An 18577-nucleotide genomic window follows, 5' to 3' on the forward strand; every position below is an offset into this window, starting at 1 on the left:
ATTTTTCTAATGCCTCGGGCCTCAAACTTACAGAAATACTCCCTCTAATTTGGTCGGATCACCATCTCATTCTGGCTTCACTTCCAGTGGGCGACCCCCAGGTCGACAAGCCCCACCCTAACTCCTGTCCCCCCTACCTGGCATGGGATGACTTAGATGTACACAGGCTGGAAACTTTGCTTAATGATACCCTCCCCACGTTATCTCCGGACCCCCGGACACCCGGACCCCAATAATGCTACGTCCCAATTTTACAACTGGGTGAGCACAGCAGCAAAAGATCTGGTCCCACTTAAACAACGGTCACGCAACAGATCCACCCCCTCGGCCCCATGGTACTCAGAGGAACTGCGTACCCAAAAACAACAGTGCAGAAATAGAGAGAGACACTGGCGGAAGGACTACACACCCGAAGCCAAACTCCTATACAAAGAATCAGTAGCAAAATACAAACATCTTATCTTGGATGCAAAAAAAAAGTATTATTGCAACAAAATTGAAACAGCACAAAACTCTAATAAATGTCTATACGAGACCACCAAACAATTGGCGGGCTTCTCCGTGGATCTCACACCTCCCCCGTCTCAAACCCTTTGCGACGCTTTATCTAGGTTCTTCTTCAGTAAAGTGGACGACATTTACAGGGTCTTCACCAATAACGTCACTCTCTCCCACAGCCCATCTACTCAACCTAAAGGACCTATTCTCTCGCAGTTTAGTGAGGTCACGTGCCCGCAGGTGCTAACAACGGTATCCACCATTAAATCAGGATCGGCCCTCGACCCTTGTCCCTTGAAGGTCCTGAGACCTATTATGGATACAGTTCTACCCTCCATAACCAATATCTGTAACTCCATGTTTAGCACCGGCATCTATCCCGAGACACTAAAGAAAACCCTTATAAAACCGTTGCTCAAAAAATCTACCCTTAATAAAGATGAACCCAAAAGCTACCGCCCCATCGCCAGTCTCCCACTTTTAGCAAAAATTGTGGAAAAAATTATGAATGCCCAACTCTCTTCCTTCATCGAGGATAACAAATGCCTAGATGAATCACAGTTTGGCTTCCGTCGCTTCCACGGTACCGAGACGGCCTTGGTGAAAGCGGCGGACGACATCAGACTTATCCGGGATGCGGGAGGTACCGCCGTCTTGATATTACTAGACCTGTCGGCGGCTTTCGACACGGTCGACCATACCATCTTGGTCGACCGCGTCGAGAGCATAGGCATCCAAGATAACGCCAAAAATCTTCTTGCCTCCTTCCTGGCCAACAGGACCCAGGTCGTCACAGTGGGACCTTTTGAATCCTCCCCTCTGTCACTACCGTGTGGAGTTCCCCAAGGCTCATCCCTTAGTCCGACACTATTTAACATCTATGTGTCGGACCTTGCCAATGTCATCAGGGCACATGGGATGAGCCTTACTTCATACGCTGATGACACTCAACTGGTCCTAGCCATCAAAAATGACGGCCTTCAGAAAGCCGACATGTTCAATCAGGGCATGTCGGCCATCGGGAACTGGATGTCGCACAATTGTCTGAAGCTAAACTCCGACAAATCGGAGGTTGTAATCTTCGGCAATCTCTCTCCGGAGTGGTCCTCCCGCTGGTGGCCGTCATCTATGGGCCAGCCCCCAGTTCCGGTGGATAAAGTGAGAAACCTGGGAGTTATGTTTGTCAACCGTCTGAACTTCCTACCACACGCCAATCAAATATCCTCTTCAGCCTTTTATAAACTTAGGCTCATCAAAAAAATTCTGCCCTTCTTACCTGAAAACATGGCGAAACCGCTGGTAAGCTCCCTGGTGCTTTCCACCCTAGATTATTGTAACGCTTTGTTTCTAGGGGCCCAGGAGAGAGTGTTAACAAAAATGCAGTCCATACAGAACGCGGCCGCCAGGCTCCTAGGGCGAATCCCCAAATTCCATCCGGTTCTACCTACCATGAAACAACTTCATTGGCTTCCGGTGAGGAAGAGGATCATATTCAAAACCTTGTGCCTGGTATACAAGGCTTTACACAACGCTGTCCCAGCGTTCTTCACTCAGAACCTTACCCCCTACTGTCCATCCAGAGCACTGCGCTCTTCCAGCTCCCTGGACCTGGTGATCCCCCGAACCAAATCTGTTAACTGGGGTGACAGAAGATTTCTGGTGGCTGCTCCAAAACTGTGGAACACACTGCCTCACTTCATCAAGACCAGCACGTCCCTCTGGTCCTTCCGAAAAAACCTCAAAACCTGGCTTTTTAATCACTGATCTCCCAGTTCCCTTCTGGCTAAACATTGCAGTTACTTAGCGCCGAGATGCCCACGGGCCTTCGTTTCGCGCTTTACAAATGTCAAAATAAATAAATAAATAAATAAAAGTAGCCCTGTGAGAGCTGTGATACCTTTAACTAGTCATGGCTTTTTATCCAACAGCACTTTGCATCCTGGGAGTTGTACTTTTCCCGTTAAAATTAGTGTCTGAAAGTCCTGTCACTTGAGGTGTGGCTGGCTGATTCAGTTTATTATATTGCATAAATGACACGTAACATAATACACAAGTATGTACTCTTACTAAATATTCCCTTGGTGTACCTTAGTTTCAATACAGCTAAATCCCTTTTTGTCTCACTTCCGCATTGAAATGTTTCTTATAAGGTACATAACAACATCACGTAAAACCCCAGGGTGTGTTGCAACTTCTGGGCAGGAGGTGAAAGGGCTATCGGCGACTGATGTCACAATAGGTCTCATAAACAAAGCACAAAGGAACATTCTAGAATGCTTATTGCTGACGATTGTCAGTCACGAAGGACTGAGTAAAAAAGTACGTGTTTTCCTTGCACTAGCTGACTCCATTAACATAATTGCCCTGGTTTTTTTCTGATTTCACCTTGAGTTGATTCAGCTCGATCATAAATACTAAGATTCCCATCTCCACGTGTGATGCAATGCACCAGTCCAGGTTTATTCTTTGAATTGTGGGACTTGTAGTCCTAGTTTTATAATGGAACAAACAGGCTACACGTAACAGGATTGGAAAAAAAAGAACATGGACTGGAGCATCTCATCATACATGTACCTGGGAAACTAGGCAGGGCAGTTCAATAGTTTTTCATAATCTAAGCTCCCTAACATATGTACGTTTCAAACTGCGACATGCCCGGTACGACTAGTTTCATACTGCCCCATGTTTCTTCTCTGCCTCCTGTAACGCTGCATGGGGCATTTATCATTACTGCATGTCCCAGAATCAGTGCTTGAAATGGGAAAATAGAAGTGCAGGTACTCTGCAGCAGAGTACCTTCTTGTTTCTGAGAAGTGCCGGTTCTCTCCAATTAAAAGTATAGCATTTCTCTTCAGAAGGGCCGGTACTCTCCCCATCAAAATAAAAAGTCCTGGTACTGCGTACCGGACAGTACCGGCCCATTTAAAGCACTGAAAACAACAGCTCTTGCGTGCACTGTGGAGGGTACAAGAGGGCTGCTGAGAGGGCCTTGGAGGAGGGGCACAAACATGCTTGTCCTCGCCTCCTCTTTCCGATACGATGTTCGTGCAGAGAAGACATTAAGTACCGTATGCACCATGACATCTATACAAGATGAACGCTCGAATGTTAAGTCGCGGTTGGGGCGGGCTAGTTATCGTATGGGGGTCAACAGGAAAAGCGGTCCAGGCGCCATCCCACCTCAAGGGCAGCGGTTCTATCCTGAGCCGGCAACCTTCCTCGAGACTACAAACCCCAGCGTGCACCCTGCCGACCGCACAACAAGAAATAAAGACATTTACATTTGTAGAAACGTTTTTTTTCTGCGCTTCCCTTGTATGTTGCCCCCACCCTGCTCCGGCCGATGACCGGACGTGAGATGTTAAGTCGTATTATCGCACGGGAAGGAATACAGCTCTGGCACACCCCTCTTCCTCATCCCCGCCTCCTCCCGCGAGGGAGGCGACTAAAAAAAGAGCTGATACTGACTTCCTGTGACAGTTCATTTCCTGGTTGTGTGGCTAGGGTCAGCCCCGCTGATCAGCTGCTCTGCCCCCACCTATGTGAGCCACCCCCCTCTGCGATGCCCTCCCCTCGGCCCCGTGCGGGCCCCCACCCAGTTCCCACCGCTCCCCCTCCTGCAGGCAGGATGCTGGCCTGACCGCCTCGTAGACTGCTATACAACCCCGGCAACCGCTGCCTGGACCAGGGGGGGCGACCCCTGGGGGCTCCGTGCTGGAGAGGAGGGGTGACTTCCTGCTTTTAAAGGAGGACCTGGAGGCAGGTGAGCGGAGTGGGCGGGAGGAAAGGGGACGTTGTTACATGTGCCCATATGCACAGGAAGAAAAAATACATTGTATATAGTCTAGGAGAGTGATACAGTAATTTAAAGGAACGATGCTTTCTGCCCTCTCCCATCCTGCAACCCAAAGATGGGAGCATCGCTTTTATTTTATCAGGCTCGGAAAGCGCTGCATGCTGCCAAGGTCACTCCAAGGCACTAACACAGCAAAAAAGCATAACATTGTAAAGATTGTAACAACCTTCACATGAACCATGCAGTTCTATGAAGCGGCATGAGTGTTTCGGCAAGCGCTACATGAAAAGAAACATTTTGTTTCCAATTTATTTTATTTACATTTGCTCTAAAGATTGGCCACGCGGCTTGTAGAAAGCCGTACAGATATGGCAAGAATTGTTCTTTTTATCTTCTAGAATATAATTTTTGCAGTAAGTGCTGTAAAGTACAATTGTCTCGTGAAAATTCATTATTTTGTGTTTTTAATTTGCAGTGTAATCTTTGCAGAACGCTCTTCAGAAGCACACACATTCATCCTTGCTATTATTTTCGTCGTAATGTTTTTATTGTCATTTATTAACCTCCTCGCATATATGTTGCAGCGAGTATAGTTTTTTTCTGCTGTTTATACAGTGCTAAAATAAATTAGCAATTTCCAATCAATTGAATATTAGTTTCCACCACCTTGGTTTAATGTTGAGTGGCTGAACGTGTCTTATAGCTTGACATGGGGACACCTGGCAGCTATGTACAGTGTTATTTTTTCGCAGGCCTGTAAAGCAAGAGAGATTGTGTACTAGAAAAAAACAAGGTACCAGGCCTCCTTTATCTATGCTCCTAGGATCCGGTATGGACTCTCTGTAGACGCCAGGACCACCTCACCCCTGATCACATTTAGAAAAGCCCTAAAGACTCCTCTCTTTTAAGAACGCTCCATCACAGTGTGGTAACAGTCCACTCCCGCGCTCGGAATCCAGGTTTTTGGCACAACCACTTGCTGACTATGTCTTTACCTTTGGCCCTGTACATCACTCTGCTGCCTTTGGGTCAGTTTCTGCTGACATCCCATAAATACAGACAGGCATTGCAACAGGGAGCAATTGTTCTTTCCACATAGATCATACAGTTTGCTCAGCTTTCTCAAGATACTTACTCAAATCTAAGTTATGAATCTGTGAAATTCTTTTTATTATATCATAAGTGCTACCATCAGATATATCTGTTACTTATACAGCATAGTGGGGTTTAAATTGCAAGTAGACATGGAGGATATAAATTCAAGTGATGTTTTAACATACAGTGCAGGAGGGGCAGTGTGCTTCTCTGGTGCATGGGAGAATATATGTTTTGAATTTGATATATATATATATATATATATATATATATATATATTTGTTTACATGGCACTCTCACCAGCTAATAATGTCTCTGTGCTATATACAACAAGAATATTTTGTGTTGGGCACATTGTCAACTTGTGCACTCCAGGCACCCGCAATAAGTGTGTGTTTCTGTTCCTATTACTCACCGATAGTATCCCCGGATGCGTGACAGGTTGAAATATTTAAAAAAAAATTAAAAAACACGTTTAATTCTGATGTTCAATCTGTTTCTGAGTGCATCCAAAACTGACAGAGAAGGGAAATGAGGCTCGCAAAAACTGCAACTAACTTGTGGGGTGTGAGAATAATTCATTCAACATATACCTTTAATTTTCTTTTATCATTTGTTTGTTGATTTTTAAAGGAGATTAAATTGTCATTTGTTTAAAATTAGACAATATTTCAAAATGGTGGTATCACAGTAGTACGACATGAAAGGTACCTATAAGACCAGTAACACAGTGAGGTAAATTACCTCTAGAATTAGTGAATCTTGCTTCTACTTGTGTAATTAGCTGCTTTTATTTACTTTATTTTATTCTTTCTTTTTTAGGTTGAAATAGAGGGAATTACTGTATACCTTGTGCACTCCAGCATATCAGAAAGCGGGATTAGCTCTATTTTTGGTCGATGCATATCTTGTTACTCGCCACAACGGATTTCGTGGCGACTCCACTGTGTAGGAAAAGTCGCTTAAAAAAGAAATCTTAATACATATTGTGCCCCCTCACCTCCCCTGTGTGACTGCGGACATGAAAAAGTTTTTTGATTCCCGCCGGGACCAGGGTGGATCAGGCCCTGGTTCTGGGGGTGGTGGTGGCGGCGCTGGGTCTGGTGGCCCTGGAACAGGTTACATTGGCAGAGTCTTCAGCATCGGCCGGTACCAGGTGACGGTGGATGAGGTGCTTGCAGAAGGTAAGAACTGAAAAAATGTCTCTTGCTGTCCAAAATATGTATGCATTTTTAATGTGTATTTTTTTTTTTAACTTTCTATAGCAGCTTTGTTACTAATGCCCAGTACCTACCCCAGGGAATGTGCTGACAGGAAGTTTGGGCCAGATTTTTGCTTTCTTCTATCCTTATGTCACCAAGTGTGGTGTCTCACTCTTTGCTGAGACTCTCCCAAGCTTGGGAACTGTAGGCGGAATTTCAGTCTGTGCTAACCTCCACCTTTCACAGAGGTTCTGGGGAGAAGCCCAAGACCATGGAACCACATTGAAAGGTGAATCTTCATTAACTCAAATATGTTCTTTACAGCAACTTCCCTACTAGCACACACCAATTCAGTCATCTATAGGCCCTCTCAGAAACCCACGCACATAACCAATCCTCCCTCAGCCATGACCATATCAATCCCTCATGGGCCACACTTAAATGTGGCATCCTCTGAAAGGCTTGTTCTTACAGGTACTTGCATACATGAGATCTTGCACATATACTCTCATAGTTTCTCTTTGGGGCAGTGATTAGTGGCACTATTCAAAAAGTCACATCTTCAGCTTCTTGCAGAATTCAAGCAGTGAGGAGGACGCTCTTGCGTGTGGTGGCAGATCAATCCACGCTCTAGGAGCGCTTTAGGCGAAGGCTCGACCTCCGAATCTGGTTTTCTGTATGCGTGGGATAGGTGCCAAGTAGGAGTCTGGATGAGCAGAGTTGTCTGCAAGTTTTGTGGAAGCTGTTGCAATTGTTGAGGTATGCTGGGCCAGTGTTATGTAGTGCCTTGAAAGAGTAAGTGAGGAGTTTGACTTGTGCTTGTTTGTGTATGAGGAGCCAATGGACCTCCTTCAGGTGCAGCGTGGGAGGTTGAGAGCTAGTCTGGCTGCAGAGTTCTGAATGGTCTGCAGCCTTCTGGTGTGTTTTTTGTTGATCACGGCATAGAGGGTGTTTCTGTAGTCTAGCTTGTTTGTGACCAGGGCATGTGTGACCGTTTTCTGGGTGCTGATTGGGAGCTATTTGAAGCTCTTCCTCAGTTTTTTAGGGTATGAGGCAGTGACCCTGCTGAATTTGGCTATCATGTTGAGTTTCCTGTCATTGGTGATCCTAAGGTTCTTGACATGGGTGATTGGGGTGGGTGACGGCCCTACCTCTGTTGGCCACCAGGTGGAGTCTCACAGTTAAATGCTGTTCCTGAAGATCACGGTTACGTTTTAGGATATGTGTTTTTGCAAGGGACATACCAATTAGGTTACTCCGATTACAAAGCGCACAATCCCTTACTCTCCAGCTACACAGCTACTAGGTCTACCAGGACCCCTGGGACGCTTTGCTGCTGATTAACTAGCTACCTGGTATGAGCATTCCATTGATGTAGTGGGGGATTAGTTTCAGAATGACCACTTGCTTACATTTGATCAGATATGTCGGGAATCTAGCATTCCCCCAACTCCGTTTCTATTACATGAGCAGTTATTAAGAGCCCTCAGGACACTGTGAGATGTGATGGACACAGAACTACTAACACATGCAGTGATGCATGCGCTACACACCTCGGGAACAGGCCGACACCTAATCACTTGGTTTTACAGAGCCATTAACGATCACACTGGGATCACACTGAGCCAACTTCGTCAAGAATGGGAGGAGGATTTAGCCCCCCCCCCCCCCCCCCCCCCCCCGCATGACACTGAATAGACACTGACACTTGATTCTTCTCATACTATCTCTAGAAAGGCACTATTCAAGAACATTCAAGATAATTTTTTCATAGGGCTTACCTCACACCTTTTCAAATCAGCTGATGAGAACATACAGTTTATCGTGCCTGCCCCAGATGCAGAGTGCTGTCCGCTAACTTTCAGCACATGCTTTGGGGGTGCCCAGATATTGTGAGATTTTTGCATCCAGTGCACACCCTATTACTTAGCCACAGTTACAGAGCATTGGGAAGCTACAGAGCTACTGTAGCTAGCGCATACTAATCATGCATTGGCGTGCACAACAGCCTCCGTCCTTTCTTCAGTGGTATCGATCCTTGCTCCATTGGGGTGAAGCAGAAAGTTTTGTGCTGCACTGGGAGGAGGCACGAAGAATCGGAAAATGTCCCATAGCAGCAGCCTGGGACACCATGCTAATACAATTCAAGGCGCATGTAGCAGAGTATCCCTCTTCACATCATTCTACCCCTCCAGTGTCCTCATGTGATGGGGAATAATGGGGCATGCGGTGGATCTGGCCACCTAACTAATATTGCAGTGTATCTGACCTTGCGTTACTTACACATGGCTCCCTAACAAGTATCCTCCTCTATCCCCTCTTTTTTTTTTTTCTTCCTCTCCAAGGTGGACTTCCCAAATCCATATCTTTTCTTATCTCAATACATTTTCTCTTGCGCCATGGTGGATGACTGAAATATTTGCTGTTAGTCATAGTGCCACAGCTGACGAACCGAACCACTTAACACTAAATGTTTTTAAGATGATGAATTAATCTCTCTTAAAGTACGTAGTGCAAAAAAGCTTGTCGTATTGTATTACTGTATTGAATAATTTAAAAGCCTAATAAAAATATCTAAACGCCCAATTAGGTTACTCAGTGATTGGAACACCTTCTGCAGTGACTTGTCCGCCACGCAATATGTTGTAATCCCACACGAACCAAATTTACATGTAAGCTTTCTTAGGTTAGCCGAATAGTAACCATTGAACTGGGTAATTATAAAACCAGTCACCCAGCATCGGAAGGAAATTCAATGTGTGGTGTGGACTAGCCAAACTATTATCATAATTCGTGCTCTTAAAAACAATATGAAAACTCAGATTGAAGAGGAGATGGAGAGGCAGGTGAAGAGAGTAATTTCTTTTTGTATTACTCACACTGACTACCAGTACCCGCTGCTTGCGCTGACCATTGGGGCCTGTTCCTCCCAATAAACTTTAGTACATGCTCCTCACATTATTACAGGCTGCCCCTTAGTCCTCGCTCCACGCACTTTAAACCAATTCCTGCTCTTGACAGCGTTCAGCTGTGTCTGTGCCTCACACCATCCATTATTTTAGGTTTTATCTAGCACAATTAAGGCTCAGCCTGGCTTCAGGGCACTTTACATAGCAGTCGACATTTTGATATTGGCAGTGATTAACATAAATTAAAAAACATGTGTATAGCATACCACTTAAAAATGTGACCAGTAGTTTCCCAATCGACACTGATGTTAACTAACAGGTGTATAGTACATATGGTGTAATAATTGAAAGTTAGAGGTGCTCAAATAATGTAATATGGACAGCTGGCCATATTATCATCATCGAAATCAGCAGGGAGGTAGCAGAGCGAAGGGTTACGTTAGTAGGCTGATAACCAGTTTAGTGCCTGGATTAAAGATTGTGTCATGACATCACAGGTCATATATGGCAACTTTTTTTGTGATTTTTGCAGTACCGAGTCGCAAAACATACATTTTTTCCTCTTAACAGCGTAGAACATGTCTACAGGTCCTATCTATAATTTACATCACAAGTGTAGAGGGTTTAGAAGAACTTTCAGTTACATAAAATATTGGCTTTAGCACTATTTTGAGTAGACTAAATAGAAAGAGAGGAGAAGGAGGAACAATGATCCAGTGTCGCACAACCTACATATCGGTTCAGCTTTTTTTGCCTGGTGCCTCTCCACCGTACTTGTGACCTGGATCCCCGCTCACCCTATCCGCTGCACTAGTGCTCAGGAGTGCCGAACAAGGACCGTACCTGCTCTGGAGTAAAGTGCCATTGCATTAGATTTTTATAAAAGTTGTCCTTGTGCTGTATGCATTCCAAGGACTTTTCTGGTCTCGCCCATATTACTGACCGGGTGTGCTCTTGTATTTCCACTCCCTCAATTTTTTTCCACGTAATTTATGTGTGCTGTCCGGGAGCGAGCTCCTCATTGGCCGACGTAAGTTCGACGTACCTGTCTTGGTGCTTGCGAACATAGATGCAGCTGTTGTATTCTGGCCTCCACCTAGTCTACATGGTTGGGTTTGGGCCCAGTGCACCTACTTCAACAGGTGATAATTGCATCTGGGAGACAAATCGAAGTCGCGAACACATCTCACTACTTTTTAACTCCCCATTTTCTAACTTTTGCACAGTGATAGAGTAGTGTTGCTTCTGCAAGCTCAGGGTCTGTTTTCCTTTGGAAAAAAAATGTCAGTTGGGGGTTGGGAAGGGTATATAGTGATATAGCTCCTTCTCCGCTCCAAGCTTCAGTTAAATCTCTAATTGTACCTTATGAGGGGCAAAGGGTATCTGCTTAAAAAAAATGATGGGTGTCTGTGTTTTTTGGGGCACACAATTCCTCACTAGTGCTAACTCCTCGTACAGCCCACAATCAGTAGCTTCTTGCACTGCCCACCAATGCCTGCTCCCCACATACTCCCTAGTACTTCCTCCTCACATTCTCCATTCGTGCCTACTCTTTATATCTTCCACTACAGCTGACCCCTCACACTGCCAACCAGTACCAGGTATGTACAGTTGTGTGTTTCTCTTGCACTATCTGCGGTGCCAGCTCATCACATCACCCGCAGCTCCTCACATCACTCACCAGGGCCGTTGAAGAAAGTAAATAGGCACTATTGAGAGTAGGCTTATTTAGAATGAACACCCCCTACCCATAGCAGTTTCATTGTTCCCTGGCCTAACTTTGACTGATAAAGAACCTCTCTCATTTGCAGTCCTTAATTTGAGGCGGCGTTTGCCAGGACTCTGCACTGAACTCCATTTAGAGCAGCAGGACATAATTGAGTTGTTTGCATTTATGAATCCGCTTTTGGTGCTGTAGTCAACATTTTGCAAGAAGGAACTCCTGAAGCAGGAGTACCACTGCTAATTGACAGTGCAACAAACATACATTTTTATTCCAAGAATGGCACTGTTACCAGCCAAAAGGGGCCTGCCCCCATTTCTCAAGAACGGTAAGCCACTGGCTGATGGAAGCCAGGGCAAGTTAGGCCAGTGCTTGACTTCCTTGAGAATTGTGGTATCTGGTGGCTTGTGTGGTATTGGTGTGGCCAAAAATCAGATTTAGAAATCTAGGCAAAGCAAAGAGTAGCTTCAAAACTCACCCACGGTAGTTGGGTAATCTATCCAGTCCAATGTCATCGATTGAGTACTTGCACTAGTTGAGTTTTCTGTAATAAATGCTAAACTCCACACATCGCAATATACTATTGGTATATGTACATTGCTGTATGAATGTAGATGGGCATCAGTGAAGAACTGTACATTGCAACAGTGTTAAAATAGGAAATAAACCAGATAATGCAGCGAAAAATAGGATTGTCAAAGGAGGTGGCAGTGCTGTCAGGAGTTGGCCTATAAGGCAACCTTTTGAGAAGTTTTGGGCCTCTGACAGTGCATCACAACATCTACCTTCTCTTTCTCATCATCTTGGACTTCAGACATTTTTTCTGTTTGGTCACCTGGGCCTCCTAGTCACAGACCCAGTTTCCCATATTCCCCACCGGTGGCCCCTCCCTTAATAAAACTAAATGTGGGTGGAGCCGCCAGAATGTGGTCCGCGCTAACCCTGTGTCGCCCAATAAAAGATTATGTGGTGTGCTTTAGAGAGCTGGTTGACAAATTCGCTCTTTGGTAAGGTCTGCACACTACAGTATAACCTGCTATTGCCATTGGGGGGAACAGGAGGGAACTTTACATATCATGCCATGCTTGGCATTCTGTAATCCATCTGTAAATGAGAAGCTGACAAGCCTATCAAAGGCTGCGGCGGTCTGTAGTTCATGGCAAAATCCACAGCTCTAAAAATTGCAGTGGCAAATTTCCATCTTTGCACTTCTTTTCAGCTTTTGTAGTCCGAGCGCAAGGTTCTATAATTGGCTTTTGCTTTGTCATTCTTCAAAATCCTTGCTGCCACTGCCAACAGGAGTTAAAAAATGTTCTCCTTTGTACCCCAGTTCACCTCCTCCAGGGCTGAAAGAAGGCAGTGATCCGCAGTGAGACTGGGACGTTCTTCTGGGTAGTAAACTTTTAGCAGGGTAATTATTAATATTTAACAGTATTACTCTTTTTGCCAGACAAACTTTCTTTTTATCTGTGTTCTGTCCTGTTGTAGGTTGCAGAGGTTTGTGGGTTTTATGTGCCAAGAACCTTTCTTTTTTCTATACAATTGTCCCCCTGTGATATCAAGAAATTGAATGCAACACTGCTTTCCATTTATATCTTTACAATGCCTTCTACTTACTACAACTAAAAACAATACCAAACCTCAGTCCACAATGGAATCCTCGAAACCTGGTTATAGAAGATAACATCCCAATTGGTCATGCCATACCACCACACACATGTTAAGGGTGCCCCTTATAATGATGATACAACATAAGAAGCTCTTAGTAACCAAATCACCGGAAGGTCCATAATGCTCGCCTGAGTAATCTATGCCCAGGCTTCTTTGGTGCAAAAGTTAACTTTCTAAAATTCAGCTGTGAGCTGGTAATCTATCTGTTTTACATCCAAGAGGTTTAATGCCACGGACCAGCACCCTGAGAGAATCACAGCTCTATACTTGTGAGAAATTGTGATGTTGGTTGAGGAGGGTGTGAACCCCTACCAAGCACCAACCAAAATGATTGTCGGGGTGAACCACTAAAGACGCAAAATTAACCTGTGCTTAAACCTATGGTAGCTTGGCACTAAAACAGTCAGCCTTACCGTAGAGGCAATGTGTAAAATTTGTATGCAGCACTTAAATAGTAATATAGTGAAAACACAAGGAAAAATCCCACACCAATTTAGAAAAATAAAGTAAATGTTAATAAATCCAATCAGTATAACTTGAGTTATGAATTTTGAAAGTTTAAAGTGAAGATAGTGCTTAAAATATCAAAGCGCTAACCACAGAAATATAGTCACATGAGACCGGAGCACAACTGAAAAAGTGGAGTGTGGTTTGGATACACAAACTGGATTGAGCCTGGTCTCCGCTTACCTTCGGACTTGGAAGAAATTTCAAAGAAAAAGTCTGAGAAGGTAAAGTTCAGTGGGCCAAGGCAGCCGACTGTGTCCGAAGGAGGTGTTAACATTTGAGAGCTACTGGGCAAAGTCACGATAAAGATTTCTACTTTCGGACTTACTCTCTTTTGTGTAAGTCAAAAAACTCCAGCGGAACGAAGCTGCAGGCGACAAGGGCTCTGAGGCCGGATACCCCTCTGCTAAGAGCAGCTGAATAGGATTTACTGCTGAGAAGAACGTAGCGGAAGCTGCCTCGAAGTCAGGGCGACCAACAATGAACCTTGGGGGATTGATTAGCAGGTGGGTCCTGGTTGCTTCTCGGTTCTCAAAGCACTTTTTGGCAGAAAATATTCTACATCCCAAGTTTTGGATCTGGGTTATCTGGGCACCTTTAACTCCGCTTCCGAGGGTCCAGGACTGGAGGGTCAGGACTCACTCAGGCTGGGTCCAGGTGCTGGTCTAAAATGGTTGGAGCCTTTTCAGTACCCGAGGCTCTGATCTGGGACAAAAAACTAGCCTACTAGCCCTTTGAGTCACTCTGATAGTCCTGGGTTTATGCAGGAAATCCGGTCCCAAGCAGCAGGACAGTCCTCTGAGGGCAAAGGGCAGGCTTTGGCTGCAGGGAAGTCCTCTTGGTGCAGCAGGGCAGTCCACTGAAGTACACAGCAGGCCACAGGCAGTAAGGCACTATTCTGAGCCTTTCCACAGGGCCAAAATAGAACTGAAGAGTGGACCTGAGGGTTCCATTCTTTTACCTGGTGCTCCCTTTAAATGGGAAGAATCTGCTGGAAATTTCCTCCTCCAGAAGTGTGTGGAATTTCCTGCCTCCCTACCCTGGTCCCAGTTCATCTGCTGGCGCAATAGACTAGTGTGAAGTGCTTTATGTGTGAGTTGAAGCAATGGCTTTGAAGTGCAAGTGGGGCTGTGCACAGCTTCCCCCCCCCCCGCATTGGACGGCTCATCCTGCCAACACTGAGGGTTTCTATTGTGGGGTTGTCCTGGAAGAAATACACAAAGCCCTTCTGCCAAGTACGCCTAGTCACATGACCCAGGAAACAGGTTGCAGACCCCAAATGGTTAGGGCAAGAATATGCCAACTTTCTAAAAGTATTGATCTTGATTGGGCAACCATGTAAACCCTTGTGGGCTTGGGTAACAGATTATATTATATAGTAGGGATGCCTACAAGGGATTTTTTTGATACACAAATAAAAATTATTTTCTTTTACAATATCACTTGTGAATGCCCAAACTGTAGCCTCAAAAACATATATTCTGGAAATCAATTTACATAATCACCAACAAATTAAACTGGAGAACAAAAAATGAAGGAACGGCTGTGTACTTTAGTTGCAGTTTATAATCTAATAAATACAATTTCAAGGGTACAAAACAATATTCACATAAACATGAGTGACCAAGACTAACAATCTTACAACCAAATGTCTAGTTGTCACTCGTGTCATGTACCCATTTCTAGGGCCAATTGCCTTAAAGTCTTGATTTAATTATATTCTTCAAAGGGTCCTTTTTCTACATAACAAATCCTTTTGTCCTGAAGATGGTCTTGTAGATGGACAACGTAATAAGACTGAAACATCGACCAACAAACCCATTTTCTTCAATCAAATAATATCACTGTATAAGAAATTTCTACCTAATGTAAAGGAGAATTTCTGTGTAAATGGGTACTAGAAATGGGTAAATGACATGAGTGACGTAGACATTTGGTTGTAAGATTGTTAGTCTTAGTTACTCACATTTATGTGAATATTGTTTTATACCCTTGAAATTGTATTTATTGGATTATAAACCGCAACTAAAGAATACACCTGTTCATTCCTTTTTTTGTTCTCTGATTTATTTAGTTTGATTATGTTAATTGATTTCCAGAATTGATATATTTGAGGCCACTGTTTGGGTATTCACAAGTGATATTGTAAATGAAAATAACTTTCTACAAGTGGCATTTTTAGAATTGTGACTTAAAATCCAACTTTACCACTAAAGAGGATTTTAAATTACAATTCACCAGACAGCAAACATGACATTCCTGATTGCTCCCAGCCAAAGTTAACACATTAAATGTATTAAGGTAACCCAATGTAATTCTATAGGAGAGGTAGGCCTCACAGTGGTGAAAAACGAATTTGTGAGGTTTTCACTACCAGGCCATGTAAAACTTGAAAGCACATGACCAACTTTTTAAATACAATGCGCCCTGCCCTATAAGCTGTTCAGGGCCTTCTCTAGGGATGACATATGTATTTAAAACTGGAGTTTTAGGATTGGCAGAAGGTTTATTTTGTCAGATTGAAATGGCAGTTCAAACTTTACGCACAGGCTGCAATGGCCAGCCTAACGCATGTTTTAAAAGGCCTATTTAAGTGAATTTCAAAATAAGTGCTGCAGGCCCAGTAGTAGCATTTAATTTGCTGTCCATGGGTGTATGGTATACCACTTCACTAGTGACTTAAAGGTAAACTAAAATTGCTAATTTGGTGTAAGCCAATTTTACCATGGTTACAGGAGAGAGCACAAGTACTTTACCACTGGTTAGCAATGGTAGAGTGCACAGAGTCCTAACATCCAGTAAAAATAAGTTCTGGAAACAGGAGTGAGGAGGGCAAAAAGTTTGGAAATGATACTGTCGAGAGGGCAAGGTCCAACAATACTGTACTGCAAGAGTGTCTTAACTAGCTGGAATTTGCTGTGCTAAACTAGTGGTGCTGGGCTTGCTACCTGTACTAGTACAGTTGTCCACTACTGACCATGGAGAGCTAACAAGCGTATGCAAGTGAAGCACAGGCACCTATTGGCCTGTTGTCATCACATGGCATAAAGACCAGTCCTGTCTTGTGATGCTTTGAGTACAGTGGTCACATTCCTGAGATATTTGGTGCTGCCTTTTGATCCCACTGCCAGTATGGAATGATCTGAGTTCACTAGGCTGAATAGTAGGATAGTCTGGATTGAACAGATGTGATCTTTGGAAGAACTGGCCATACTTGGCTTATTGTTGGCATTCTCAGCAGACGAGCCACAAACGCAGACAACACTGTTTTAATGTTATAGCTTGATCGTGACCTGGGATAGGATGATCTTAAATGACTAGGCTCTGTTGTGCATAGGCTGGTGTGAGCTGAATTGACCGGTCTTGAGATATCGAAGGTGACAATGTCTCTTCCTAGGATGGCCTGAGCTGGCTCGGCCTGATCTTGGGACAGGATGGTTAGAGCTGGCTAGACTCGTTCTTTTTAATGGTCTGAGTTGACCAAGCCTGATCCTCAGATTGATTGGCTTGTCGAGCCCCAATTTTGGGTTGATCTGGTGTAACTAGCCCTGATTTCATGGTGTTCTGACCAGAGTAGTCCCAATCCTTGGTGAAACAGTATCTGCTAATGTCGTATGATCCTGAAGTAGGATGTTTTTATCCTGTGGGGCTCGTATTTGGGGGATGTCTGAACTGCCAGAGTCCAACTCTGAATCGGATGGTCTCTGCTCATTAGAGAGTTTGTGGGGTGTCTGAAATGGCAAGGGCTGATTCTGCAAGGGTCTGAGCTGACTAGATTCAGTGTTCGAGTGATCAACTGATTGAACCCATTTTGCCACAGGATTCGGGATGTTCTGAAAGAATCGGTTCTGTCTAGGTTGCTCTTCACTAACTATACCTGATCCTGGGGCAGATGTCTGAGCCGTCCCCGTCCCATTGTGGCAAGCTCCGAGTCAAAGGTCGCTCTTTGTTTCTGATTGTTGGTCTTTCACTCTTGCTCGTTCTCTTTCACACTACAGCCTATATATGTTGTTTCTGGAAGCTTTCCGGGGCAATTCCCCCACGCAATACATATCAGCGAAACATGTTTGTTGCTTCCTATGTAACGTTTGTATTATCCTCTCTGTGGTGGCATAGGTCTCTTGCTGTGCTCTTTACTGCACTGTATTATGGAAAATGCACATTAAAATGTAAAAAGAAAAAAATAGGTCTCAGAATATTGGATGGTGTGAAGTGACGGGCCTTCTACGGGGACGGCATGAGCAAGTTGGCTTGGGTCCGTGCTTACATCAAGTGGGCTATGGTTGGGGTGAGTGAACTGACGGGCCCACCCACAGACTTCAAGTTTAAAGAGGACTCCATCTAATGTGCAGAAGTTGAGCAGGGTAGTGGGAGCGAACCAGTTTGAGCTGAGTGGGTGGGTTCAGGGCAGGGATGGCCTCAGCTGACCTGTCCTTCAGATTGCTTGGCCTGTTCAGCCATGAACATAAGCAGGGTACCCTGGGCCAACTATGCCCATCTGGAGATGGCCGTGGCTGGTGAGGCATGGTCGTAGGGTGACCAAATCTAAGCAGACCCATTTCCAGGGCTGACTAGCCCTGATCCTTGGATTATCTGAGAGGCCTGAGTCCGAGTGGTTTACTATAAGCTACTAGGCCCATTTGGAGATGGACAGGGCTGATAAGGCTCCATCCTGGCATCCTCTAGGAAGACCAGGTTTGCACATTGAGAGCACAAGACGCACTAGGCCCGGTCTCCTATTTAGCAGAAGAGTTTGGCGATGCTGACCGTGCTGTCTGTTCACCTTGACCTTGAGGTTGGCAGGCCTGCTGCGCGGAGCAGTATACAGTACATGAATATGCAGTGCACAATGCATCCTCCCTGAGCAGGCACGACTCGCACTCTGTTTTATAACTCACATTTCTGTTTTCATGAACAACTTGACAATTTTCTCTGTTACCTTCATCAAATGAATCCGCAGCCCTCGTACAGTATCCACACCGCCAGTGTATTGATTGATGCACACCTAATTTATTCGGCTTCTGGACCTTTAAAGCCTTATTATCGAGGTGTTTATTTTGTCGATCTCGGAATAAGAGGAGTTGTCGCAGCTGGGATTCAAGCTTAATACACTCATTTTAAACACATTCCCCCTGCATCAGTGCTCCTCACCATGAACTATCATGCAACAGCTCCG

The 18577-nt window shown here is 44.6% G+C and overlaps 1 protein-coding gene across 6 annotated transcripts in view; it reads left to right on the plus strand.

Annotated features, from left to right (window-relative positions):
* The first annotated feature begins 3922 nt into the window (after window positions 1-3922).
* The window catches only part of AAK1 (AP2 associated kinase 1), a 362789-nt gene continuing 348134 nt past the window's right edge, over window positions 3923-18577 (plus strand). For 5 of the 6 annotated variants that reach the window (XM_085636284.1, XM_085636286.1, XM_085636279.1 and 2 more), the window contains exons 1-2: window positions 3923-4261; window positions 6212-6573. In XM_085636284.1, coding sequence (XP_085492410.1) covers window positions 6411-6573 — 163 coding nt within the window. In that variant the 5' untranslated portion in view covers window positions 3923-4261; window positions 6212-6410. The remainder of the gene's footprint in view (window positions 4262-6211; window positions 6574-18577) is intronic. The other variant, XM_085636280.1, reaches the window with a different exon arrangement.

Source organism: Triturus cristatus, chromosome 11, assembly GCF_964204655.1.
Source record: "Triturus cristatus chromosome 11, aTriCri1.1, whole genome shotgun sequence".
Classification (NCBI taxonomy): domain Eukaryota; kingdom Metazoa; phylum Chordata; class Amphibia; order Caudata; family Salamandridae; genus Triturus; species Triturus cristatus.